Source organism: Penicillium oxalicum, chromosome IV, assembly GCF_001723175.1.
Source record: "Penicillium oxalicum strain HP7-1 chromosome IV, whole genome shotgun sequence".
Lineage (NCBI taxonomy): Eukaryota > Fungi > Ascomycota > Eurotiomycetes > Eurotiales > Aspergillaceae > Penicillium > Penicillium oxalicum.
Genome location: NC_064653.1, coordinates 2,848,241 through 2,875,737, shown reverse-complemented (window position 1 = coordinate 2,875,737; position 27,497 = coordinate 2,848,241). Strand labels below are relative to the sequence as shown.

At 52.2% G+C, this 27,497-nt stretch overlaps 8 protein-coding genes across 8 annotated transcripts; 5 read left to right on the top strand and 3 right to left on the bottom strand.

Annotated features, from left to right (window-relative positions):
- Positions 1-441: 441 nt before the first annotated feature.
- POX_d05779 (Nonribosomal peptide synthase sidE) lies at positions 442-8,157 on the top strand (the record flags this gene model as incomplete). Its single annotated transcript, XM_050114616.1, has 3 exons — positions 442-712; positions 779-6,844; positions 6,905-8,157. 3 exons carry the CDS (start codon positions 442-444, stop codon positions 8,155-8,157), a joined length of 7,590 nt encoding a protein of 2,529 aa, XP_049969567.1.
- A 963-nt stretch (positions 8,158-9,120) lies between these two features.
- POX_d05778 (uncharacterized protein) lies at positions 9,121-11,039 on the top strand (the record flags this gene model as incomplete). The annotated part of the gene is made up of 6 exons (XM_050114615.1): positions 9,121-9,334; positions 9,400-9,433; positions 9,502-9,666; positions 9,765-10,236; positions 10,306-10,633; positions 10,729-11,039. The coding sequence occupies 6 exons, from the start codon at positions 9,121-9,123 to the stop codon at positions 11,037-11,039; spliced, it is 1,524 nt and encodes a 507-aa protein (XP_049969566.1).
- Positions 11,040-11,478: 439 nt separating this feature from the next.
- Positions 11,479-14,782, top strand: POX_d05777 (uncharacterized protein; the record flags this gene model as incomplete). The annotated part of the gene is made up of 5 exons (XM_050114614.1): positions 11,479-12,744; positions 12,807-13,209; positions 13,268-14,329; positions 14,434-14,595; positions 14,676-14,782. 5 exons carry the CDS (start codon positions 11,479-11,481, stop codon positions 14,780-14,782), a joined length of 3,000 nt encoding a protein of 999 aa, XP_049969565.1.
- A 2,011-nt stretch (positions 14,783-16,793) lies between these two features.
- POX_d05776 (Thiamine thiazole synthase) lies at positions 16,794-17,874 on the top strand (the record flags this gene model as incomplete). The annotated part of the gene is made up of 2 exons (XM_050114613.1): positions 16,794-17,136; positions 17,228-17,874. 2 exons carry the CDS (start codon positions 16,794-16,796, stop codon positions 17,872-17,874), a joined length of 990 nt encoding a protein of 329 aa, XP_049969564.1.
- Positions 17,875-18,620: 746 nt separating this feature from the next.
- Positions 18,621-20,014, bottom strand: POX_d05775 (uncharacterized protein; the record flags this gene model as incomplete). Its single annotated transcript, XM_050114612.1, has 2 exons — positions 18,621-19,889; positions 19,946-20,014. The coding sequence occupies 2 exons, from the start codon at positions 20,012-20,014 to the stop codon at positions 18,621-18,623; spliced, it is 1,338 nt and encodes a 445-aa protein (XP_049969563.1).
- Positions 20,015-20,369: 355 nt separating this feature from the next.
- POX_d05774 (WD repeat-containing protein 5) lies at positions 20,370-22,124 on the top strand (the record flags this gene model as incomplete). The annotated part of the gene is made up of 3 exons (XM_050114611.1): positions 20,370-20,892; positions 20,963-21,126; positions 21,249-22,124. The coding sequence occupies 3 exons, from the start codon at positions 20,370-20,372 to the stop codon at positions 22,122-22,124; spliced, it is 1,563 nt and encodes a 520-aa protein (XP_049969562.1).
- A 905-nt stretch (positions 22,125-23,029) lies between these two features.
- POX_d05773 (uncharacterized protein) lies at positions 23,030-23,857 on the bottom strand (the record flags this gene model as incomplete). The annotated part of the gene is made up of 1 exon (XM_050114610.1): positions 23,030-23,857. The coding sequence occupies one exon, from the start codon at positions 23,855-23,857 to the stop codon at positions 23,030-23,032; it is 828 nt and encodes a 275-aa protein (XP_049969561.1).
- A 1,314-nt stretch (positions 23,858-25,171) lies between these two features.
- POX_d05772 (uncharacterized protein) lies at positions 25,172-25,366 on the bottom strand (the record flags this gene model as incomplete). The annotated part of the gene is made up of 1 exon (XM_050114609.1): positions 25,172-25,366. One exon carries the CDS (start codon positions 25,364-25,366, stop codon positions 25,172-25,174), a length of 195 nt encoding a protein of 64 aa, XP_049969560.1.
- Positions 25,367-27,497: the final 2,131 nt, after the last annotated feature.

The window sequence follows — 27,497 nt, the reverse complement described above, 5'->3', positions numbered from 1 at the left end:
TAGGGAAATCTCAATTGAATTCAACGGCCGGAGAGTCGAGTTCAAGGCTATTGTGTGTCGGACGACAATGTTGCCGCCACGTCAAAGTTGTTCAGATTCGAAGATGTTCAAAGAAGATATAAAGACCTCACGATTCGGCGTGTCGAGTCATTCTCAATCATCGACCTCGTTCACAGAGTCATCTCAACCAAGCTCTCAAGCTTTCAATCCGAAAAACTATCATCAGTGACATTTTCATTTCCAAATACGTTGGAAGTCAAAAAAGCAAAAGCTTGAAGTATTTCAACAAATCCAATTCTCGTGAGTTCTCACTCCCGTAAAGGTGAAGATATTCTCAACCGAGAATGTTTCTGAGTTATTCAAGCAAATGATTTGGTATCACTAACCTTCTCTTGTTCTCAGTTGATTAGACTTAGACTTTGGGCAAAATCAAAAAGCACCATGACTCTGGTTCAGCAGCACCACCAGGCCATCGACCTCTTGTCGCACGATCCCTTTGATCATGCCGAGGTTCTGAACGAAAAAACCCTTCGTGGTCTTAACGATGTGGACGAAGAAACAGATTTCGAAGAATGGCCGGTGACCCCGGCACAGGCTCAGATATTGGAGTCAGACGAGAAACAATGGTGCCGTATCAGTCTCATTCTTCCTCGGAATGCATCTCCAGATGTTGCACGTATCCGCTCCGCTTGGAAACAACTGTGTTCTCTTCGTACGTGATAGCCCCTTGACTTCCTTGCTCACAAACATGGACAAACGCTGACTCCTCGTTTCGCAGATTGCTGCTTGCGAGCCGTTGTGCGGACCAACCCAATTTCCGGACAAACATTCCAGCGCGTGCTCGACCGGACTCCAGATATCCAGTGGAACACGGACCGTGCTACATCTAACAACTCGTCACGTTCATCGCAATTTGAAACAACTGGCGACGAGGATGTTGCTCAATTGGTCGTTCGCCGCGATCCTAGTGGCGGCCTCCGACTCACAATCTATGCGCGAAGAGCTCTTGTGGATGGCACTTCCCTGGAGCTCATCAAGCGGAACTTGGCTCGGCTGTACTGCGATCTGCCCGTAGCTGAGCACACACCGCTGGCCTCGTACCACAAGTTCCTCGAGCACACAAAAGATGCTACAGCCAGCGCTGAGTTCTGGAAGACACAGCTGCGAGGAGCTGTGCCACCCCGCGCGCTTCCGTGGAGCACGAAGATTTTCGATATCGGACAAATCGAAGAACGCAATGCAGTCACAGTCCATATCGACGAAAACTCTCACCCCGGGCTGGCTCGATTGGAGCATGCCACGGGTCTGCGCCGGAAGCTGATCTATGAGACACTCTGGGCGTACATTCTCCACTGCCATTCTGGAGCAGGTGATGTTCTCTTTGCAGCTGTGGAACGTGATGCCAGTTTCTCCGGCACTGCTTCTTGTGTGGGATACCTTGATCATACCTATCCGATCCGAGTGACGTTGGACAGCGAGGAGACCTTTGCCACCCTCGCTGATAAGATCGACAATGTCCATCAGTCTGCGTCAACCCATGCATTCATTGGCTATGACAAGGTCACACAACATCTTCGTGGGCAGGTCGAGTCAATCGTTCGCTATTCGCCAGATGGAAGTGGTCCCATTTTCGCTGGCCAGTGCACTGGCTTCCCGTTGTTGTTCTTCATCAACGGCGTCAGCCCTGCCACCCTGACGCTTTGCTATTCGACCCTCACAAGATCGAGTGATGCACAGTTGCTCCTTGATCACTTCTCTTACGCACTTCACAGCGCCCTCGACAAGTTCTACCTCCCCAACACTATTCTGCAGAAACTGGATCTTGCATCCCGAGACGAGCAACTGCAACAAGTGCAAATTGCCCGTTCGTTGGCACAGCCTCGCCGAACATACACTATCACGAAGTTGTTCGAGGAGCAGGTGGAGCGAACCCCAAATGCTCCAGCTGTTCAGTTCGAGGAAAATGCAGCCCTGAGCTTCGCAGAATTGAACGCACTTGCCAACAGAGCTTCACATGCGCTGTATTCTCGAGATATCAGAGGCCAAGTGGTGCCCGTCTGCATTGAACGATCCACGTCCTTGATCATTGCGATTCTCGCCGTGTTGAAGGCCGGGGCAGCTTACACTGTCCTCGATCCAGCTGGCCCTGTGGAGCGAAATCAGAGCATTATCAACACCTGTTCCGCGAAAATGGTTCTGACGACCAGTGACAATGTTTCTTTGTACCCAGGCACAGTTGCGCTGGAAGATTTGATCGAATCCACAAACGAAATGACCGCTTCCTCCAACCTTGACCTCGCCATCAAGGCGCAGGATCGGTGCTACATCGTGTTCACCTCTGGTTCAACGGGCGCACCCAAGGGTGCAGTGCTTACGCATGGAGCCGCGACAAATGGAATGCACTATCATTCCCTGAAGGGTCTTCAACGATGGCTCCTTTTCTATAACCCCACTTTCTCCGCTGCCCAACGAACCATGCTGTCAACACTCGTTCACGGAGGCACATTGCTTCTGGCCAGCAAAGAACGTATGACCAGCAACCTTGCCGACATCATCCGCTCGATGCAGGTTGAGGCTCTGGGTATCACTCCTTCCGCTCTGTCCATCATCAAACCCGAGGAAGTTCCGTCTCTGAAGAGAGTCATTCTGGTCGGGGAGAAGATCACACGCGAGCTTGTGGTTGCCTGGGCCGATGCGGTCGAGCTGCGCAACACATACGGTTTGAGCGAATGTGCGCAGTTGAACTTTGGCACACGTCTTTATCCCAGCAGCAACCCTGGCGTGGTCGGCCTTCCAAGTGATACAACACAGGTCTTCATTTTGAAGCCTGGCACCACTGAGTTGACCCCCATGGGCGTGTCTGGCGAATTGTGTCTTGCCGGTCCTCAGCTTGCATCAGGATACCTGACTTCAGGCTCTAGCAACTCAGATGTGACATCAAGCGTCTTCATCCCCAACCCATTCGGCGCCGGCGTGATGTATCGGACCCGTGACATCGCTCGAATGCACGCCGATGGTGTGGAAATTCTCGGACGTCTTGATTTCCAGGCCAAGATCAATGGACAGAAGATCAACCCCGTTGAGGTAGATCGGGTTCTTTCGCAGCATTCTCGTGTTAACAAATGTGCTGTTGTTGCCGTCGATATGCGGGAAAAACTGACCCTTGTGGCCGCAATCGTGCCTTCCTCTGGCCAATCATGGCCGGAACTGGTAGCGTCCATGAAGGAACTTGCAAGTGAGAAGCTTCCAGCTTTCATGATCCCATCCCTATGGATGCAGCTAGACGTTCTGCCCACCAATTCAAACGGCAAGACAGACGTCCGCGCGATTCGGGCCCAGGCGTTGGAGATCGGTTGGGAGTCGCTAGTCTCCGCCACTTTCTCATCGGCGTCACAGACTATTACTGATCCCGTGGAGTCGAGAATCGCCAGCACATGGGCGGACATCCTTTCGCTTCAAGCGACCACAATCCGCCGCGAAAGCTCCTTCATTGCATTGGGAGGCACTTCGATTGAAGCTATCAAAGCCATCAACGAGCTCCGGAAGAACGGTGTCTCCGTTGATCTGGGCGATCTCTTGAATGGCAGCAGTCTTGAAAGTGTTGCAAAGCAAGCCGAGGTAGATGCAGACGCAGAGCAAGAATTAGAACCCTTCTCTCTTGTTTCAAACTCCAAACTTCGTCAGGAGCTTGAAAAACAAGACGGCGTGCTAGATGCCTATCCAGCGACACCTTTGCAGGAAGGCCTTCTTGCAACAATCGAAGAGGACCAGTCTATGTACAATTACCGCAGGGTTTGGGATATCAGCAACCTCGACAAGACGAAGCTTCGAGCGGCTTTCCTGGAAGTCTTTGGCAAGAGTGACATCCTCCGCACGTCTTTCGTTCCCGACCGACGCAGTTTCCTCCAGGTATTGCGAAACGATGTCGCCTTCCCTTGGGTTGAGGTTGACAAGAACCTCGACGACTACATGGAGGACTCTAAGAATGACAAGTTCACACTTGATGGTCCGCTTGCCCGCTTCACCGTCACCCTCGACGACCGACTTGTTGTCACGACTCACCACTCCCTGTTTGATTTCTGGTCCCACCGGTTCCTTTACCAGGATGTTTCCCGGGTTTACCTCGGCCTGCCACTGAGCCCAAGAACCCCCTTCAAGAATTTCGTGCGATATCTCGCGAAGTCTTCCAAGGCGGAACAGGATGCTTACTGGCACAAATACTTGGAAGGGGTAGAGCCAAGTATTCTGAACACTGTCCCACAAAATCAGACTTCTGTGGCAAAGATCCAGCTTCCGTGGGATCAAGGGCGCCAGGTGCTCACCAAGAACGGTCTTTCTGCTGGATCTGTTCTGTACGCAGCTTGGGGCATTGTTCTCTCTCACCACATTCGTCAGTTGGATGTTGCCTTTGTAACCACTCTTTCTGGCCGAGACGCACCGGTCACGGGAATTGAGAGCATTGATGGCCCAACGTTGACTGTGGTCCCTCAGAGAGTCACCCTCGATCCGGAGAGCACTTTGATCAGCCTGACTCACTCCATTCGGGACAACTTCCTTCGCACTTTGAAGCACGCTCATCACGGAATTCGCAATGCTCTCGCAGCCGCCCAATTGAATTCGAGCTCTTTCGATACCATGGTCAACATCCTCGTGAAAGATGAGGATACTGAGGAAATGAGCCAAGTTTTCCATCGCTACGGAGAGCGACCGGTGTGGCAATCTGAATTCACGACCCTGGAGATTGAAGAGATTGACAACGCTTTGCAAATCAGCCTATCATCGCAGATGGAACCAAGACGTGTCAAGTTCCTCTTGGACTCTTACGCCAAGGTCCTCCAGCAGTTTGTCAAAGAACCAAGCCAGCGAGTCCGTGATTTGCAGACTATTGGGACCGAGGAGATGGACTTCCTTTACAACACCATCTCCAACCGAGAGTCGCTTCACATCCCTGCGCCAAGTCTCCTGCATGAGCGGTTCGAGAACTTCGCGCTGGAAACTCCTGATGTTGTTGCGATTGACTGGGACAGTGAGATTCAGGTCACCTACAAGCAGTTGGATACTCAGGCAAACCTCTTGGCCAACTACTTGGTGTCGAAGGGGGTACAGGTCGGCGATGCGGTCCCCCTTATGCTCAACAAGTCGATCGACACCATGGTTGCGATTTTGGGTGTGATGAAGGCCGGCGCAGCTTATGTTCCGCTTAGTCCAGACAACCCAATTGACCGCAATGCATTTATTGCAAAGGACGTGAAAGCCAGGTTCATCATTGTGCACGACGAATTTAAGGCTGATGTTGATGGACTCCCTGATCTCGAGGCAATTGACGTCAATGACGCTGGGATTAGCGAGATGTCCCCCAGCTCGCCGCAGACTCAAGTCTGCCCCGAAGACATTGCGTATATCATCTACACCAGTGGTAGTACTGGTCTTCCCAAGGGTGTCATGGTGCCTCACCGCGCTGCCACTGCTGCCGTCGCGAGCATGGCCGTTGCGGAGGGTCGATATGCTGGAGAGTGGAGGACCGTTCAGTTCGCCAACTACGTATTTGACGCTTCGGTGCAAGACATTTTCAACACCCTGAGCACAGGCGGTACACTTTGCATGGCCCCTTCGGACAAGATGCAGTCCGACCTGCCCGGTGTCATTAACGAGATGAACGCTCATCAGGCAATCCTGACTCCGACCGTGGCGAGATTGATGGACCCCGAAGAAATTCCTTCATTCCACACTCTTATTGTCGGGGGTGAGCCATTGACCCCGGATATCATCGCCAAATGGAGCCCTGGACACCGCATTCTCAATGTTTACGGACCTACCGAAACTTCAATGGTCATTACAACCAAGGATGTGGACCCCGCCGGACGACCGAGCAACATTGGCGCGCCTTTCCCAACGGTAATGGGATTTGTCCTTGACCCCAATGGAACGGATTTGGTGCCCTACGGCGCAGTTGGCGAGCTTTGCGTTGCTGGCCCACAGGTAACCGCAGGGTACGTTGGCCGTGATGACTTGACGAAGGCTGCATTCTTGGAAAATGTTCTCGATACTCCGAAGATGTACCGCACTGGTGACTTGGCACGTTGGCTTCCCGGCGGCGAGCTTGAATGTCTGGGCCGCAAGGACAACCAGGTCAAGATTCACGGTCACCGCATTGAGCTGGCTGAGATTGAGCAGACAATTCTGAAGACTGAGTTGGTGCAAGGTACTGCCGTCCTGGCTATCACCATCAAGGGTAACAAGCACCTGGTTGCAGTGTGCGTCTTCAATCCAGGGCCTTGCGAGATTCTCAAGGCGGAAGACCATGCGGATGTTGCTCGTGAGCTACGCGCATCACTCAGTACCCTTGCGAGCTACATGATTCCGAAGTACATCATCCCTGTTGGTGACTTCCCCAAGTCGCCTTCCCGGAAGACCGACCGAAAGGTGCTTACCCGCTGGATTGAGCAGCTTGATGCTATGACAATGAGCCAATTTGCCTTTGAGGGAAGTGGCATAATGGAAGAGGTTGTGCCTGTGGAGACCAAGGCTGAGCAGACCCTACAGGAGATCTGGTCGGATGTCTTGGGAATCCCGATGGCCAACATTGGCAAGAACTCGGACTTCCTGGCACTGGGTGGTGACTCCGTCGCTGCCATCAGTGCAACCAGTCTGGCGAGAAAGGCCGGCTATGCCTTGGGTGTCAAGAATGTTCTCAAGACGCCCGTCTTGAGTGACTTGGCCGAGTTGATGCGCACGGATGAACGTCAGAATCGGGCATCTAGCAAGCCTGCCTACCAAGCGCCCCCCAGCGTTCTCGACGCAATCAAGTCCAGCAACCTGAACCTTGATGATGATGTGGAATACGGTAAGTTACGCAATTAAATTATGAGCGTGTGGAACATTCGAGGCTGACGGTGATTTCTAGTCTACCCATGCCCACCGGGACAGGTTCAGTTCTTGGAAGAGGGCGAGCGCCCTGAACAGATGTGGGTGCTCATGGCAGCTCGGGTCATGCCAGAATCTGTGAATATGAATGACTGGGTTGTCGCTGTGCGAAAGCTCACGGAAGCGAATGATATTCTTCGCACATCATGGATTCGTGTGAACCGGAAGGAGTGGGCAGGCGTGGTGCTCAAATCGAGCGATCTGGATCTCATGGTCGTTCCTTGTGCCAACGAGGATGAACGCTCCGCAATTGTGGAAGCCTTCTGGGAGGAACGATTCCAGTTTGGCAACCCCTTCATCAAATATGCTATCCTGGAATACCCTGACGGTCAATGGGAGACCGTGATCAAGATGAACCATGCCGCCTACGATGGTACTCTGCTGCGCATCTTCGATGAACACTTTGGGGCTATCCTCAAGGGCACTCCTCTCCCGCCGCATGGCCAATTCAAGGACTTTGCCACACACATCTATCAGTCGGACCGTGACTCCACCCTCCAGTTCTGGAAGGAGACCATGCAGGGCAAGTCCTATTCATGGCCCGCGGCATCCAATCCTAAAGTGAACGCTTCGGTTCGCCAAATGGTGACTCGGAATCTGGAGACTACTGCTCGGGCGCATGGTGTCACTGTATCTATCATCTTCCAGGCAGCCTACCAGATCTGGCTCGCCAAGGCCAGCGGCCAAACAGACATCAGCTTCGACTACCTCCTCAGTGGACGCAACGTCGACATGGCGGACGTTGATCCCCAGACCGTCAATGGTACCCTGGCCAACTTCCTTCCGGTCCGCTCCAACCTCGACTTCAACCAATCTCTCAAGGCCTACCTCGAAGGTATTCAGGACATGTTCTGGGCCATCACCGAGAATGGAAATGTTGGCTTGAACGACATCTACGACGCTGCTGAGCTGTCTCGCGACACGGCACGAAACAACTGTCTCTTCCTGTACCAGCCCTTCCAGCCAAGTGCCAACTCTGCTGAAGAGCTCGCCAGTCGGTGGTTGGTCATGGCCAAGTCCAAGGTTCGGATGTTCCAGCCGTACGCTCTTGTCGTGGAGGTTTCCAAAGCACCCAACAACGAGCACCGTCTCACAATCATGTATGATTCGGATGTATTCGAGCAAGAAGCGGCGCAGCAGATTGCCACCGAGATTATTGATTTGACCGACAAGTTGGCTGAAGTTTCCTCAGGGAGTGACTCGCTACACGTTCTCCAGACCAAAAGTGATTGATTTGTTTCCTTTGTTGGCGTTATTGATTTTGTTCTCGATGACCATTTTGTATATAAGGAGATATGAAATTGATGCAACTTTATGATTTGATCTTGTTCCCTCACAGTCAATAGTACCTCGGCAGTTGATCATGAGAAAATTCACAGGCAGTTCTCTCTCGAGGGGAATTACTGGTGATTAGATTTAGTGATCCTGGAGGCACAGACTGCAATATGATGGAGAAGGCAAGCACTTCGCATAGTGGCCAGAGTCGCAGTGGGTGGAGGGACCCACGGCAGTAAGCTTTTCGGAGTTTCTCCGCCCAAACACTGGGACCACCGGCAAAAGAGAACATCCACTTCACCCGGTGAAAAATCCTGGTCTCCTGCCGGACGCAGTGGATCACTCTCACTATGTCGTCATGCACTTGAGCCTTCCATCATGGTTGCAACTCCTTCCTCGAAGCCTCAGAGCTTGATCAATGTCAATTGGAATGGATTGTGAATGTCGAGAGGAGCTTGAAAAGTGAAGCCTTCCAGAGCGAGTGGAGGATCTCTGTGTGTCGGCAAGCGGAACAAGAGCCGTCTGGTCGTGGCGCGAATCCTTGCGGATCTTCGCCCTATCGGGCGGTCCTGACAGGGGGTCTGACTACTGCTACACTGCTACACTGCTACAGTACTCATGTCTGGTAGTCTGGTGGTCACACAAAGTGTCGGGTTGTCGAGTACCAGCCTTGCGACCGTCGCAGCTGAATCGGCAATCGGCAATTCCGGGCAATCAAAATTCAGTGGAAACTGACGATCTCAAGTTCGGTTCTGCGTCGATCTTTTTTATCCCCGCATATTTGAGGTCCCCTCTCGCCATGTGAGCTGCGTGGTTTGACCTTGCCGCCTTCGAGTGCGCATAAATAAGACAGGCGTCAGGTCTGCATTTGTCTCCTACGATACCCATTCTCGCGGTCCATGTTGGTGTTGAAGCAATACAATGGATCCTTCAAGCGTCAAAACCGAAGCACATGATGATATTCAACATGCACCCATCCGGACGGACATCGAAAAGACAGTCCCCGACTGTGAAGAGTATGCGCCGCCCGGCAAACACGACCACCCCGTTCCCTTGGCAGCGTTTGATCCAGAGCTGGAGAAACGGGTGCTGAGGAAGCTGGACTGGCATGTGCCGACATTGATGGCATTTTTTTGTATGATCATCGATCGCTCCTAGGTACCCTCTGCCTAGCCAAGACTAACAGCTTTCTATCAACAGACTTGCTGGCCTTCTTAGACCGAAGTAACATTGGGTGCGTGCATCCGACAGGTTGACAGTGGAAATGTGTAGCAGTACCCCAGGACTAACGACGTGCTATAGGAATGCCAAAATCGCCGGCATGGCGGAGGACCTCCATTTGACTGGCGATCGCTATTCCTGGCTTTTGACAATTTTTTACATCTCATACACGCTATTTGAATTTCAGGCTTTGATGTGGAAAATCGTGAAGCCGCATAAGTGGGCTACCTTTCTGATCTTTTCGTGGTATGCAATTCGTTCATCGGTCTTTCGATCTCTCCGACCGAACGAGGAATAAACAAAACAGAGGAATCGAGACAAATGAGACTAACGCTCTTTCATAGGGGATTGATTGCATCGTGTCAAGCCGCGACGACCAATTGGCAAGGCATGATGGCTCTCCGTTTTCTGATGGGTATCTTTGAAGCCGGGTTTGGGCCGGGTGTGCCGTATCTGCTTTCTTTCTTCTATCGTCGCCATGAGCTTGGTCTCCGCTGTGGCTTGTTCCTGTCAGCTGCACCACTTGCGAATACTTTCGCAGGAGCCTTGGCGTATGGGATCACGTCTGGAAATGCAGCCCTAGCCAATTGGCGGCTTCTTTTCTTGGTCGAAGGTGTTCCCGTCTGCGCCGCTGCCATCTTGGCGTGGTTCTTCGTTCCGGATACACCTTCGTCAGCCAGATTTTTGACGGATGAAGAAAAAGACGTCGCGCGCGCGCGAGCTCTGCAACAATCAGGCGAGGTGGAGCGGGATAACAAGGTCCAGTGGAAGGAATTACTCGCAACCCTTTTGGATGTCAAGGCGTGGTTCACCGCGGTAAGTTCTTACTGATCTTGCAAGAAAGAGTTTCGGTCCCAAGGCTAACATGTGCGCTCTTCTGTCTAGCTCATGTATTTCAGCTGCAATGTGAGCTTTTCGTCACTGCCGGTATTCCTGCCCACCATCCTTAAGGAAATGGGCTTCACCGCCATCAATGCACAGGGTCTGACGGCTCCGCCCTTCTTCGCATCTTTCCTCTGCACGATTGTGACGACATGGATAGCAGATCGCATCCAACAGCGTGGGTTGATGATTGCAGGCTTATCAGCGATCGGGGGTATCGGCTACGTTCTGCTCGCAACATGCGAATCAGTGGGAGTTCGGTACTTCGGCGTCTTTTTAGCGGCTTGTGGAATTTTCCCTTCTATTGCAAATATCCTGCCTTGGGTCTTGAGTAAGCCGATGCCCCAAATTTTTTTTCTCTCTAAGTGGCCGGCGGCTTTTCTCTTTTCATTGTTGAATATGCTAATCATGTGTCTTTGATCCTAGATAATCAAGGATCTGATACTCGCCGTGGTGGCGGTATTATCCTGCTGAATCTCATAGGACAGTGCGGTCCGTTTCTCGGGACCAACATATTCCCGGACTCCGGGGCTCCGCGGTATATTAAGGGCATGTCCATTTGCGCCGCTTTTATGTTCTTCACCACTGTTCTCGCTCTATGTTTACGACTGCTGTTGGTTTATGAAAATCGAAAACTGGACAAGAAATTCGGCCCGAAACTAGACGCCGGTCCAGCCAAGGGCGGAGAAATCGCGGCAGAGGATAACTATGGCGCTGGTTTCCGATATGTGCTTTAGATGTTATTTCCAAATGGACAATTCTTCTTGAGGAGAAGTTCAGCTTCAAGATGCTCCATTTTCAAAATGAAGAGTGCTCGTGGATGATGCTTGGTTGATTGACTGCTGAAGATACTTTACGGCGATCCCAGGAGGCATTTGTGGTCCGGTTCCACCTAAAGTTCCAGAAACGGCTCACTCGTAGTTGGAAACTTGGAGCGGCTTCACGAAGGCGGTAGCAGCTTGAGGGGCAGAATCATGTGGAGAATCGAGATTAGAGCGGATCTCCAAACCCAAAAGCTTCTTTTTCAGGTCCCAGACCATTCTGATTCAAATTGAAGTACAATGACTTCAACCTGCGCCTTCAAATGACAGCTTATGCTCCCTACAAGGTGACTGCACTCCAGGCAGCCTAAGTTTGTCCCGCCCTCTCACAGCTGACGTCATTGCGGCTGTCGATATGCGGCTACCATATTCGCATGTTCAAAATGACTCGGATATGCGCCACGACGCCCTTGAGGAAATGGATGAACTCGAACCTTTTATTCTCAGCGAGGATGGACCTACAGAGAGAAGATTGCCTCGGCGCCTTCTTGACTGGATTTCACAGACTTGGCGTCAAGCAAAGCCGGTGCTTGCTTCTGGACAGGTAGTCGGCATATTCAAATGCAGTCTCGCATATTTACTTGCCTCCATGGCAGTCTTCATCCCCGTCGTCGGAGCACTCCTCGGTAACCATTATGGTAAACACTTGGTGGCAACGATCACAGTCTATTTCCATCCAGCGCGATCGCAAGGTGCCATGTACAAGGCGCTGATTTGTGCGTCCGTGGCCTTTCTTTTCGCGACTTTTCTTTCGTTGGGGAGCATGTGGGTAACGATCTTCTTTCAAAGAAGGCATGGCTTGATCGAGTTGGGCCATGCGTTTGTGTTGGTTGTCTTCGTGACGGGTGGATTTGGACTGATTGGATGGATCAAGCAACGACAACAAGATCCGCTCGTCAATATCGCATGCTCCTTGGCTTCATTGGCCTCGATCTTGGTCTTGACTAAAGAAGGCGCGGTCCAGTCGGGGGATCTGTCCTTCACAAAGATCTCTCAGATTCTCAGGATGCTACTTCTCGGCATTGGCATCTCAACAGCGGTGTCTTTTGTCGTGTTTCCCGTTTCTGCACGGTCCAAGTTCCACCAAGAGTTGTCTGTTTTGACAAGTACCACAATAATGATGCTCACGGGTATTACCAAGAGCTTCACTCATGGCAGGAACCAGGACATTCAGACCCGGGAATTTGTCACGTCAGCGCCGCTTCATGATGAGACGTTCGGTCGATTGACTATCTTGCTTGCTGAGACGAAGCTTGAGCACTACGTGATTGGAACGAGGCGAGAGCACTTGATGGAAAAAAAGCTGATGCGCCTCATTCAAGATATCACCCATAGTCTAGGTGGTCTGCGCACCGCAGCGGCTTTACAATCCAGGTTGCTTGCAGAAACTAAGCATCGACACACGCCCCGAAACTCGATTTCGACTCGTTACCCTCTCGATGCCATAAATTCCAACAATGCTGCGCAGCGTGGAGGGATTGAAGCTCGCCGTAGTGATAATTCTCCAGACCGCAAGAGCGAGCCTTCTAGCTTTGTTCCAGAAGGAGAAGATGTGCCATTGTCAAGTCATTCACCAGCCGAGATCTTTGAGCAACTAACAGCGGGACTTACGGCATCAATTGTGAGTGAAATAAAGATTCAGAGACGTATCTATTCCAATAGTTGATTTCTCATCTATACCAGTTGTCACTTTCCCGCACGTTGCGTGAGATATTCATCAATGTCAATCTCGGGCCCCCGACCGAGCATAGGCGCATGATGAACGACGAATTGATGACGAGGATCACGGAGGCAGTTGACCAGTACCGAGATGCCCGCCGTTCTGCCTTTTTATCACTACGTCGAGATTGGGGAAGGATATCGCCCGCACAAGTCGATAAGGCAAGACTTGAGGAGATCTTTGCTAACTGTGAATATTTCTCGGTATCTTTGCTTGAACTAAGTGAGCAGCTCAGAGAACTTGTCTTGTGCATGTCGGAATTGCAAGCCGAACTTGATCTACGGTCCACGAAAAACGCATGGAGTTGGCTACAACGCGCCTGTCAGCCACTTTGTCGGAGAAACTTGACGCAGGTGGCTCAGACTGGTCAGTCTACCCGGCTCCCGAGCACATTGGGGGTTCATTCTAAAGCAGGTATCGGCAGACTCAGCGACAGGCGACACACATTCACGAGAGGACTTGCGGCATTTGTCACATTCACTTCCATTGACGTCTTATTCGCAGAGAGTAACGCGTATTTTGACACAGCGCCTGGAACCTCGTGGCGACGTTGTCCGGCCTTTCGAATTCCTACGAAAGGATGAGATGAAGTTTGCGCTCAAGGTAGGCATCGGTGCAGCCCTCTTTGCGCTTCCGTCTTTCGTATCTGTCACCAGGCCGATATATCTCGCCTGGCGTGGTGAATGGGGCCTGATTTCGTATATGCTGGTATGCTCGATGACTATTGGTGCATCGAACACAACAGGATTTTCGCGTTTTCTGGGAACTTGTATCGGCGGGCTTTGCTCGATCGGAGCCTGGTATTTTTCTGGGGCAGACGCAGTGAAGTTGGCGCTCACCGGCTTTGCCATGGCCGTTGGTCCTTTTTACCTGATTCTTGTGAAGGGCCAGGGGCCTATGGGTCGCTTCATCTTACTGACATATAATCTGTCGGTGCTCTACGCATTTTCGCACATACAGACCGATGCGACTGACCCGGAGGATGGGGTTGAACATCTCGATATCACCTCCATCGTCCTGCGTCGAGTAGTCTCTGTGATGCTCGGGAATGCCTGGGGAATCATCGTCACTCGAGGTATCTGGCCGATTCGGGCGCGAACGAAGTTGGACGAGACCCTACACTCGCTATGGCTTCACCTTGCTGCTGCTTGGAAATCTAATCCGTTGGATGCGCTGTCTGAAGAACATGCTCAATGTCCTGTTCTCTTCATCAAAGCTCAGGACAGAGCCGAAATACAACGGTTGTTGTCTCAACTTGATCCTCTCCGGAAGTCAGCATTATCCGAGTTCGAGCTCCGGGATCACTTTCCGGAAGCCACCTATAGCAAGGTCATTCAGCGCACGAGAGATATTGTGGACGACTTTCATTCTCTGGACCTGGTCCTTTCACACCTGGCCACACCCACAGAGGGACAAGTCTCCCTTTTGCACCACACAGTGACGACTAGACGGCGGCTGTCCGACTGTATTGGTCATCTTTTCACTAGTAAGTCACTGCGTTTGCAGGAGCGACCTCCTCAGTGAATTCACTCCGTAGGCCTGGGTGTCTTGGATGTAGTGACTAACGTTACAAATCCACCCTGCTGATAGCTATTGCCTCCACCGTTGATCTTGGGCATAGCCTGAGTGACGTCCCTGCCAATGTAGACCGCGCTCGAGACGAGCTACTCGCTCAGATTTCTCGATTCCGACACGACAAACAGGCATCACACCTGACCCATGACGAGGATTACGCTTTGCTCTACGCTTATAGTAAGTCTCACTGTTGACGACTGTTTTTTTTGGAGGTGATGTTCCGTCCTTTCTCATGACTTGTCGCTGACTCATTGTAGTTATCGTGAGCGGCCAGCTGTCGGATGAGCTTTTGCAGATCACCGCGGAATTAGGCCATATTTTCCCGGCATCTGATGATGCTCTTGTGGGCGCCGTGAGGGTGTGAACCCACGACGACCGGCTCTTTGTACGATAACATACGTTCCTAAGGTCTTTTTTTTTCCAGTGATGTCACTCAATGCGGGATATCTATAGACCCATTTCCCCAAAGCCGATGCCTCAACTCAGTGACACCCACGCCATTGAGATTTTTTCACTCTGTTCCAATACCATTGTTGCTTCTTCTGACCCTTGACCAACCTGCCCTGATCATTGGACTGGATTCCGCGCGATGGCCAAGGTTTAGTCTCCACATCGTCAGGCCCAATCGAGAATCTGGATTAGGTTCACGCGGAAAAGGGTAGCAAAGTCTCAGTTGCAATTGAGTGCGTACATATTGGAAGCGGTTGTGATTATCCGCAGCGAAATAAAGTCTCTCGGGTCGGATGGAATAATGTGCCTCTCAAGCACGTTCGGATTGTAAATATGGATTTTGTCAGGATCGTCTCCCAGATCGCAGCAGACTGTCACTTGCCCCCGATTCAACAAGACTCGCGTGCGCGTTACGTGGCGAAGGCTATCATCCAGTCTGCGCGGGGAATTCGCACCCGAGGAGAGAGGCATTTACTTCATTTGTCCTGGTGGAGACGCGCATCATGTACGATTGTGGGTCAGCTTGGCGGGGCGAAGAGCTCATGGAGGACAGTGGAATGAGGGATGGAGATGTGGTCAGTCTTCATGGAGCACAGTCATCCGGATGTCTGGCCGTTTACAGTCTCTTCGAGTTGGGCAAGAAGAACTTCTGGGAGGGAGGTATAGGTGGTGGTAAGAACACTATGTAGAATTTCTGACATCGTGGCTGCATACTGGAGAGAATACTGTAGGACGGGAGTGTGAGGAGGTACTAAGTTTCATGTACTCGGATAAACTGGGAATAAGGCTCTCCATGGCAAAAAAGTAGTAAACGCTAGTCGTCTTTCCATTTCCCTCGAGCATGACTATTCTACTTCGACTTCAATTGTCCTGAAACCAGGATAAGTACCTGGCGAAATGATATATTCCGGGCTCGATAGAGTCACTGTCTTGTCTCCAACTGGAAGAGAAAGTAGTGATTACACGTGACGGCTACTGTACTTCACCTCATCATGATGGGATCGAGACTTCCCGCTCTCGAGCAGTCGAGAACAACCTTGCGAGACGAGTCTGTTCACCGGTCGGAGTGTTTCGGACCCCCGTGGGCCTCTTGACTGTCCGGGAGTAGATCGAGTGATGACAAGTGGATGATCCCCGACGGAATGGGACCAAGGAACTTGTCGTGACTCTCACCGGATGGAGGAGAGAAGGTTGGAACTCTGGTGGAAGAACGTGGAGTGCCTCAAGAGCGCTAGCAGGTCGTACTAAGTACTACTTAGGAAGTAGTACGAAGTACACTGGTCTAGTGCCAGTGGTGATGTATGGTTGTACCTCAAAGCGGGGTTAGTACTACCGGCCCAGTCACCCAGCAAACAGTATATTAAACATTCTACCCCTCCTCTCGCACTTTTCCTCTTTCCTATCACTCTATCTTTTCTACAATTTTCAAAGTATTCAACCCGGATTCCCAGCTTTCCAGCTACAACAGTATCTACTTTCCCCCTATTGTCCGTGCCCTTGAAATCGATTTTGCCCACTGACTCAACTCATCCATCTAGAAAACCCTCTCAACCCAAGTACATACAGCCCCTCCCATTCGGCAGGGAAGCCATGGACATGCTTTGGCTGGGCACATTATCTATGAGGGATCAAGGTATCTCAGGTAACTTCTGGGCGTGGACCGGTGTTCGTTCTCCTTGTAAATTGGCTGTCTTGTTGTTTCAGCGGAGTGATGGACGGTTCATTCCGTCGCGCGCTGGTGCACACGAGATTGTCGTTGACGAGGAGTTCGTTCTGAGATTATACGGTCATAACTTGATATCTGGATAATACCAGCGAAAGGATCACTGCCTTCCCACCCTTCCTCCCTTTCTGTCTGCTATAAGCATGAAATACTAACCCAGAGTGTCAAGTCACCTACCCGACTTGATCCCTCATCCATCACCATGTCTCCTCCTGCTGCCTTGTACGAGCCCACGGCCGTCCCCACCGGTATCAAGGGTAAGGTGAATGTCCCCGAGACTTCCACTGCTCCTTTGACCGGCCAAGGTCAGAGCAAGCTCCTGGAGCAGTTTGGTGGCAAGTGGGATGAATTCAAGTTCGCCCCCATTCGCGAGAGTCAGGTCTCGCGTGCCATGACTCGGCGTTACTACCAGGATCTGGACAACTTTGCCGAAAGCGACGTCGTCATTGTTGGCGCGGGATCGTGTGGTCTCAGCACTGCCTATGTGTTGGCCAAGGCTCGCCCAGACCTGAAGATTGCCATCCTTGAGGCGTCCGTATCCCCTGGTAAGTCAACGGTTTGCACGATCGTGCTCTGGTTGGGCTTGGTTCGTCCAGCTCACTTGATCAACGCCGAGACTGACTGGGTTTCTTTCAGGCGGTGGTGCCTGGCTCGGTGGCCAGCTTTTCTCGGCCATGGTTCTGCGTCGCCCCGCAGATGCCTTCCTCAATGAGCTGGGTGTCCCCTTCGAGGAGGAGCCCAATAACCCCAACTTTGTGGTCGTCAAACACGCCGCACTTTTCACTTCTACCCTCCTGTCGCGGGTCCTGGCTTTCCCCAACGTGAAGCTCTTCAATGCCACTTGTGTGGAGGATCTGATCACGCGGCGCGACGGAGATAGCGTTCGCATTGCCGGTGTGGTCGTCAACTGGACGCTGGTCACTCTCCACCACGATGACCACTCCTGCATGGACCCCAACACCATCAATGCCCCCGTCATCATCAGTACCACCGGTCACGATGGACCCTTTGGTGCCTTCTGTGCCAAGCGCTTGGTCTCCATGAACACCATCGAGAAGCTGGGCGGCATGCGTGGTCTGGACATGAACGCGGCCGAGGACGCTATTGTGAAGAACACCCGGGAGGTGACCAAGGGACTCATCATCGGTGGAATGGAACTGTCTGAAATTGACGGTTTCAACCGAATGGGCCCTACCTTTGGTGCCATGGTCATGAGTGGCGTCAAGGCCGCCGAGGAGGCCTTGAGCATCTTTGATGAGCGCAAGCGCGAATGTGCCGAGTAAATGGAATTCGACCACGGGGGCTTGTCCTTTGATTGGTAATCTGGATCAAGAGAGCCTTCAAAGTCTGAGAACAGACCTTTTTAGTGCCGCTCTTTTCAATTCGTGATACGAGAATGAACACAAACACACTCTTTGCTGCTTGAATCTTGTCATTTGCGACACCACATTCAATTGATTCGATGATTGTATCATGGGTAGTTGATCAATACTCACGTAGCTTGCCTCTCTCCTCGGGACACTTGATTTGAAGTAAAACCATGGCTTGCTACGAGCGTAGAGCCAGCCTTTCTAAAAGCCAAAAAGACACCTTACCGAAGCCGGTAGGAGACTCGTTTGAGAAGGTCCCATCCCTAGTTCCACGCAGATGGCGCATTAAGAGCACCTAGGTATCTGACTAATCCTCGAACACCGCCGTCGTGTCCTCGAAATTCTCTCCTGGAATATGGATAGCGTCCGAGTGATGGTGGAGTAGTGGAATAGTTGATGACATATATTAAATCGATCCGTCTTGATAAATCTATACGACGGAATCTCGACTGACAAGTATAAAAAAGTAGTAGGTATCATACAGCCTATTTATAATCCACAATCACCCCATCCTATTCACAGTTCAAAGGCAAAAGCTCTTGGAGACGACATAGAACCCCAGTCTCTTTTTTTTCCGCTTTCACGAATTTAATTCTCAGGTTTCTTCTCAGCAGCCACGACTAAGCTCCGCGCATTCCGCACCTCCCACTCAAACTCCTTTAGAGCACGAAGCTCACCAGACATGAACAGCCCCCAATTAGCCCATCCAGGATTCCAGCGGCAAAGTTCAACGTGCTCACCAGAATCAGGATAAATCCGATATATGTACGGCTACCGACCCACCACACACCAATCATGCACCCTATCGAGACAAATATCGAGGTGATGAAGTGGGCCATTCGCCAGCGACGTTGGGATCGCTCGCGGAGTACATACGTGTGAATCATCTCGAGGATGACATCGTAGGTTTCGGGGGACAGAGCGGCGTTGGGGGCCAGGGACGTAGACGTGGTCTTTTTCAGAGGAGGTGAGTCGGGCGAAGGGTGCGTGTCGTCGAGAGGAGGCGGGGCAGAGGAGTGTTCTCGTCCAGCAGGTGTTCGGGTGATTACAGCCTCGACGCCAAAGTGATCACTCAGTGAGCAGCGCAGGGTGGGATGGCGCTGCGTCATGCTGACCTGTGCAGATTCGACCGACCATCGGGGCGGAGGGAAATCCGGAGCATAGCCACCGTCCCCGACGAAGATGTAGTCCAGTCGTTTGCCGTGGGTATCGGGACCATCCTTATCGACGGGTGATTCGTGACCCTTGAACAGCTGTTTTTGTTTCTCCTTGGGCCAGCGCCATGTGTTGAAGGGACCATCGCACGTAGCGCAGTTCTCTGTGAGATTGTACTCTGCTGATGGAACGGGCTTCTTCCGCGCCTGTTCCGAAGGGTCTATCGCAGCCCCCACGGATGAATCAGGGTGTAGTTCTCGCCACACGTCACGAACAGGACTTTGCGAAGTAATCAACTTGTGCGCAAAAGACGAGGGGATCATATTGAAGTCTCCCAGGCCAATGACGAGGTGCCCGCGCTCCGCAGCACCGCGCATCAGTTTCGAAATCTCCCAAGCCTGCGCAGTCCGGTGACACAAATAGGAGTCGTTCGGTTCTCGCTCGTACGGCGCATGCAGATGCGTACAAAAGACCTCGGCCACATCGGCCGATCCTGGTCCAAAGCGCACTCGAGCACAAGCGACTCCCTTGCCAACGTACCAGTCGCCGCGGAAGAAAGCCGTGGGTCGTCCGTTCAGTGGATACCCGTACATGCTGCTCTCCTCGATCGGCCATTTCGACAAGATGGCCAATCCGGCCCCGAAGATGCCGCCGAAATAGAATTTTCCATACGGGAGAATGTGTTGCGTCTGGTCACGAATGCTCTGGTAGTCTTGCTGGGTCCAGCATTCCTGCAGACCTACAATCTCAGGGGGTGTGTCGGCCAGAGCCAGCTGGCGTCCAATCTCCGATAGACGTTCATGACGGAACTTGGAGATGAATTTCAAACCCCCCAGCAGTTGAGAGTCAGGATTCGAATGTGAGTGGGGGCCTCGGTGGGAGGAAGTGAATTGGCCATTGTGCCACCCGAGAGTCCTCGGCTTCACTTGACCTCGACAAAAGTTGTGCTGGATGCTCAAAGATCCAACGTATCGAGTGGATATCTGGCAGTCCGCCAAGGAAGAGCTTCCGTTCTGGAAAGTGTCGATCGGTGATGTAAAGTCACACACTCACCGCCCGCTTGATGTGGGCGATAAGTTTATCGCTTGATTTTCGGCGCCGCGCGGGGAAGAGGTCAAAAGATCCAATTGCGTCCAAACGTCAACAGACAAAAAGTTTTGAGCCGCGATTGACCACTTGTGACTGGGTCGCCGTCTTCGACAATTTAATTGCCCGTTTCTTTTTTTTGTCTTGCCCTTTTCAGATCTTTGCCTATGGATAATGCGCGCCCCCGAACTCGACGGCGCGATTCGCGCGGCTCGTCTCCCGCGGAGATCTCGCCCAACGAGACATTCCCAAGCACTGAACAAGCCGAGGCCGAGCACCAGCGACGAAGCTGGTCCAGAAACAAGAGCACCCCCCCGAAACGACTGAAGCGGGAAGCGAGAGAATTTCAAGAATCGGAAATCTCTGGCGACCAGGCCGCCAGCTCTGAAGAGGATTGGCGCGACGCGCGGGAGCGCGGCAGCCCTTCGCCAATTGATCGTCATGCCGGCATGAGTAGCAACGCCCAATCCGATCGAGAATCCCACGACGATGTGATGAATATTGGCGATGAGGAGGAGGGGAAGGAAGAAGAAGGGTCTGCGGAACATTCAACGAGGCCGGTCCCTTCGGTGGAAATACCTGCCAAGCCCGAACGACTGAACTATAAAGAGAGATTTGTGCTGCGCGGGCATCTGCGCGGCGTGTCGGCGGTGCAGTTCTCTCCGGACTGTTCGATGATTGCAAGTGGAGGTTTGTTGTGGAATTGAAGTTGCTTTCTTGGAGCCACTAGCACAATGCTGACATTCCCTCTATTCTCAAGGTGCCGACGCCGCTGTGAAAGTCTGGGACACATTGACGGGCCGATTGATCTACACCTTTGAGGGCCATCTGGCCGGCATTTCCACTATTGCGTGGAGTCCGGATGGACAATGGATTGCTTCAGGGTCCGACGATAAGACAATACGATTTTGGAATGTGAACACTGTAAGCTCGTGCCGACCTATATCTTCCCTCCTTTTCTGGCGACTCTCCAGCATGACCACATGATATCCGTCCTCGGCCCCTGTTCTAACCCACTCTTCGCATTATTTTCCCCCACGCTCTAGGGTCGTGCACACTCCAAAATCTTCCAAGGTCACCACAATTACGTCTACCAAATTGCCTTTGCCCCCAAAGGCAACATCCTCGTCAGCGGTTCCTACGATGAGGCCGTTTTTGTCTGGGACGTCCGCCGCGCACGCGTGATGCGCTCACTCCCCGCCCACTCCGACCCCGTCGCCGGCATCGACGTCGTCCACGACGGCACCCTCATCGTCTCCTGTGCCTTGGACGGTCTCGTTCGCGTCTGGGACACACACAGTGGTCAATGCCTCAAGACCCTCGTTCACGAGGACAACCCGCCCGCGACGTGCGTCAAGTTCTCGCCCAACGGGAAATACATTCTCGCGTGGACGCTGGACGGATGTATCCGCATGTGGAATTACGTCGAAAGCCGCGTCATCAAGACCTTCCAGGGCCACGTCAATCACAAGTATAGCCTTTCAGGGTGTTTCGGGTACTACGGCTCGTCCGCCTCGTCGGATACCGACGCAGCCAAACAGACTCCCCCGTTGGCTTTTGCCGTCAGCGGCAGTGAGGACGGTGCGATTCTCTGCTGGGATATTATTAGCAAGTCGATCCTGCAGCGCATCCAAGGTCACACGGATGTGGTTCTGGGCGTGCACACGGGCAAATTGAACGGTACACGCCTCATTGTCAGCTGCGGACTGGATAAGACGGTTCGAGTGTGGGAGGAAGATGGTCAGGACTCGACCCTCAATGGGACAAATGTCGGTCCGACGGCCGTCACTGTTGGCGTCAGCAACGAGATCGACGTTGCGGCTGAACATGAAGAGGACGATAACGAAATGACCGATGCGCCTCTCGAGACTGTTTCAACGGAGAATACACCGACCCACACCGAAGATGTGGTAATGACATGATCCTCGGCTTTTGTGTTTCTTTTTTCGGATTTCGGGTTTCGAAATTCTTGTTTTTCATCCGACTACCTTTTCCTTTTCATTTCGTCTGTGTTTCTCTTTCCCCTCGGTTGTCTAGTGTTGCATTTACACGCATTCTCAAAAGGCGCTTCAATCATGGTTATCTGTGGGGGAGGGGGCATCCTGGTCTGTTTAGTTCTCCTCTCTGGGGATGATGTTTTTTTTTTTGGTTTTTCCTTGTCTTTTATATTTTGTCCGTCTTTTTTTCCTGTTCTTGTTTTCCTAGTCTTGGAAATACCCGGGGTTTAGGGAGTTTGTATAACGGGAGGGAAAGGGATATGCATCAAAAGAGCTGTTGGTTTTTGAGCCAGGAACACAAAATTGGAATTTGACTGGAAAGAACCAGAGAAGCAAGCTCAATCGCAACGGTGGGAAGGTACCGAGCCGTTGTCTTTTTAAGAGATTCTATTCTGACATCAAGTCCTTGAATGCCAAGCCTCCAGAAATTTACATGGTTACCGTGTACGATACGGAAAATACTAACATCATGTTGAAAAAAACCAAGATCAAATTCCAAGATCATCCGAGACGAGAGCTCGCTCATCGTGTTGCGCTCGTAGATACATTGAAAGAGGCATCAAGCCCAAAAGTGCTTCAAACCCAAAGATTGCAAAAAAAAAAAAAAACAATCATATCGGGGGGAATAGAAAGGAGTTCCCCATCAACCAAAAAAAAAGGAAGGCCATCTAGAACATCAAGAGTCATTGTTTCTTTTTCATGGATTCGTGGAACGTGGTGCTTTTTGTGTTTTTCATCTTCGTCTTGCCGTCTGCCAGACATGACAAGGAAAAAGAGAAAAGGGGGAAGAGGTGAGTTGCCTCGTCAGAGTGTGTCAGATGCATCCACGCTTAGGCAGAGACGTAAGCCTGACCGGCCTGGTTCAAGGCGTTACCGCTGACCAGGTAATTCTCAGCGCACATAAAGTACGAGTAACGAGAGACACCCTGCTGGGCGTCGAGCCACGGCAGAACCTCGGAGAGGAAGGCGGCGGTGTTGGACGCGTCGGTGACACCACCGACATCAGCGCTGAGGGCGAACTCGGTCACCCAGACCTCGGGGATACCGTGGTCCGCGGCCAGAGACAGCGCCTGGGTGATGTGCGACTTGAACTGCTCGGCCGTCTCACCGTACCAGTGCACGGCCAGACCGCTGAGCCCGCAGGAAGAGCAGTCGTTCAAGAACTCACCGAGCCAGGAGAGACCCATGCCGGCGTTGGTGGACGAAGACACGGCGGGGGAGATGAGCTTGGCCTTGCCGCTGAAGGGAGTGATGTAGTTCTGGTAGTAACCCGCGGCCTGGGAAGGGCTCATGTTGGCCTGGGAGCCAATATCGGGCTCGTTGAAGCCCAGGATGTAGCCGCAGCCGGACGAGAGAGCCGTCTCGATGGCCGCGAACCAGCCACCAAAGTCCTTGGCACCCCAGAGCATGGGGACGAACTCGACGTTGGAGGGCAGAGCTTGGCCCCACGAGGACATGGCCCAGTTGTAGGCCCACGACACTCCACCGGAGGAGGTCAGGGGCTGGACAGTGCTGACATCGTTGTAGGCGGCACCACGCTTGGAGGAGCTGGCGGTGCTCCGCTGCTGGACCTCCACGGTGACCGGCTGGGCGATGGGGACGGCCACAGCGGAGGCGGCGACCAGGCCGGTAGTGAACAGACGAGTGAACGAGACCATTGTGGGAGGGGGTTGATTCCGAATGATGAGGAAGCTTGAAGAGAGGCTGGGCGATCACAAGAGGATGGAAAGAACAGCAGGATTTCAAGAGTTCACCGTCGAGATTGTGAGAGAAGACCCGTTCTCAAGGAATGACTGAATGGGTGAGTGTGGAAAAGGAAGGACTCTAGACCGTGCACGGCACAGGTGACTAGAAGATCAAAGGATAGACGAGTGATCTCAAAGGATCGAAGGGAAGGAAGGACTGGAATCAGAGACGCTGACTTGGAAAAAGATTGGGAGAACGAGGAGGACGAGAGTGATTTATATGCTCTCGCGTCCTCGTCTCGGTGGGTTGTGCGTCGAGTTTGACCGAACGGGTACCTGATCCAACGTCGTAACCGCCTGGCTGGAACGGCCCTTTTTGTTTTTTTTTTGTTATTTTTCGTTGTTGTCCAATCCTTTGTGTTCCATGATCTCTTCCGAAATCTTTTGCTCTTGCCGAGCAAGGAGTGGGGGTGAACATGCAGTACGAAGGCTGCGATTGGATGCGGAATACACAAAGGCCGTGTTGGATGCAGCGTGCAGCGGTGCAGAGGGACTGCAGCGGGGATGCTCTCGGTGGAGTCGTGCCTGGCCTGCGTCACCCACGGATCGACTCTCGCCCCCAATGGACCCCTCTGGCCCCCCCAGTGGCCCTGGCCCTGGCCCTGGCCCCATGATCGTCCCTATTGACCGTGGTGAATGGAGTGTGTGCCCAGTGTGACTGACACTGCACTCTTCCCGGGCTAAATATAGTGGCCAGGGGATGACTATCGTCATGGGGACAGAAGAGTCGATTTGTACCCTGGCCGTGACTTGGAATGGCGAGTTGCCAACGTGCGTGGAATCTCTTTTTCATTGTTACTTCGGAGTGGATTCTCCATCAGGATCATGGCATGGGCCTCATGGCTGATTGGTTACACAGACCAGAATGATTACAATCTCTGTCGAAATGGAAATCAACGGTTGTTTCCGAGGACTCCACGCAAGCAGATTGGCTGCTTGTGAGCAGCGGTCTTTGTCATTACAGATTCAATCCACCGGGTGGGTCTCGCCAGCGGGGACTGGTTTCTCAGTACGACTGGTCTACCCTTCTGGGTTTTGTGAGATTCAGTCATCTTGGGATTCTGCAGCCCTTTGAGACCGAGGAGGGTGGTCGATAAATCAATAAATCACCGACTTGCTCCATTCACAGAAAAAAAAAAAAGCTGATTGAATCTTTTATCAGGTACCGTATGACTACAAAAGGTGGGAACAGGAAAGTTGGAAAGTGTATGGGGTTGGATCCGGCGGTTAAACAAAGCCGGCGTGGTGGGCGGGTATTGGCTGGCCCCTTGCAGACCTTTCAGGCACCCTCTCCCACGCGAATAGTCTGTCCTGTCCAGGAGACGCCCGTCTCTCGCGACACAGAATCGCCCACGGCCGATGACCCATTTTTGATTTTTTCCCCCTCCCTTTCTCTCCCCATCTGATCCACCGTTTCCACATTTTTCCACATCTCATCTTTTGGCCATCTGCCACTGGGCCCAGTCTCCGCGAAAATGGTGTTCCACCAGAGGAAGGAATGGAAGCATGGAGGAGTGGAGTCTCCCCGAGGCCGGACTCGACCGTGGATCAAAGCTTGCGTAGGCTGTCTGGGACGGTCGGGCCACAAGGAGTTCTGATTGGTGGATCGGTGGCGCTTTCAAAGTGGTACCTGAACGGACCCGTTCAGGGCACACATCCACGAACCTGCACACTAAAACGCTGGGAGAAAAGGTCCGACGGAGTTGCGAGAGAGGAACAGTCCCCCCCTCCCTCCGAAAGAGGTGGGCAGTTGTCCACAGCCTGGGCCCCTCTCGGTGACCGGGTCACCCATCCTGGGCCATGGAAAATCGAGACGAGGGCCAGACCAGGGCCTGTACGGGTCCCAGCACAATGGCAGACTCCATTCGACGGACAGTGGTACACCAGCACACGGCCAAACAAACTGGTCACTGGTCACTGCCACCGTAGGCCAAGGAGAGTCACATGGGACACGAGTGCGGTATTGAAGTCCACGCCAGTGCCTCGGAGGTTATAGGGACAGGGAAGAAATTCTCGCGTAGTGCTCAACTTCCAGAAGAGGCGAAAGATCACAAAACTGGAGAATGCCAAAAAAAAAAATTTTAAAAAAAAAAAAAAAAAAGAGCGCCCAGGCCGGCCATCGATCTACTGGTCTACTGCTGTCCCTCCGCCCAAGGAAGTCCGTCCCCCATGAGAGTTTCCCATCTGGGCTTTTCACCCTGCGACCCAAGTTTTGTCGATGGTATACATATTGTCGACGCCGGACCTCCGGTTCTTGATTTGAAACATGATTCCTGTCCGAGGGGACCTGATTTCCCCTCCACAGCGACACGCCGATAAAACCCAAACCATTTGCATACCTTTGAGAGGGAAAAAAAAACTGAATCATCTCAGTAGGTCAAGAATCTCGCGCGCGCCACCACTGCCGACAGCCTCTGGACCACTCAAAAAGGCCCCGGTGGCGCGGCCCCCCCAGCATCCGATCGACGCCGGTGTTTCAAAAACACTGCAAAAAGGGAACTTTCTTTGCACGTCGTTCGTCCGGGCATACGTATGTGAACACTGTGCATGAGACTGACGAACTGGACATGTCGACGTAAGGTCTGTCAGCGAGCAGACTCGTTCTGTTCCTTTTCTTTGTTTTTTTTTTTTGTTTTTCCCCCTCTCTAAACAGACGGTGCCAGTGACTTGCCAGCGGGTACGGAATAGGTCTCGAAGAAGAAACACTCGTCTCTTCTGAGGAGGAAAATTCACATTTTCTTCATTTGAAGAAGGTCTCGTAGAAATTCCATCCATGTGGGAGGATCTCCACCCAACGATACCCACGACTTGCCGGACTGCGCGCCCGGTCAAGCGTGACGATAACGAGGAAGAGTCCACCGATGGCTCGGCCAAGACAAGTCCAAGTCCATCCCAATTCTCAATCAGGGTGATTACATTGACCTACGCCAGGTTCAACTCTCACGAAGACGAGGGGACCAGATGATCCCCCGAGCAGAGTTGAGGTACTGTTCAGTGATAATATATACAGATGTACACGGGACACCCACACACATCTACACTGGACCTGGCACACATGATCGTATCATCAAGTATCAGGTTCTCCGACATGGATACTTACACAGTTTGTATGTAGTATGTATTTTCTCGACACACGGGGAAAAAAATCTTCTTGCTCTGACGTCAGGGTGCAATTGACTTTTCAATTCCCCCTCGGCGTACGAGTCACTCGCCCAATTTTCATTCTCGGCGAACAGTCCCATCAATCTGGAGACCAAAACAAACACACCTGGCTGCACCCGTATCAGCAGTAGGACCCCCAAGATGAAAGAAAAAAAGAAAAATTCTTGACCACTCTAGGCTGACACTGTGGCGGACTGACTGCTATGATTTTCGAACAGTGGGCAACTGTGCACGGCAGTGTTGGCGTGAACAGCACCGTGGAAACACTCCCAAGGGAAAAATAAACTCCCGACAGTGTGATTGGCACTGGTCTCTTTTAAGTTTGAGGTACTGAGAATCCGTAGAGTGTTTCCAATTCCTCGGTTCGGCCAGTTTCAACGATGGGAGATGA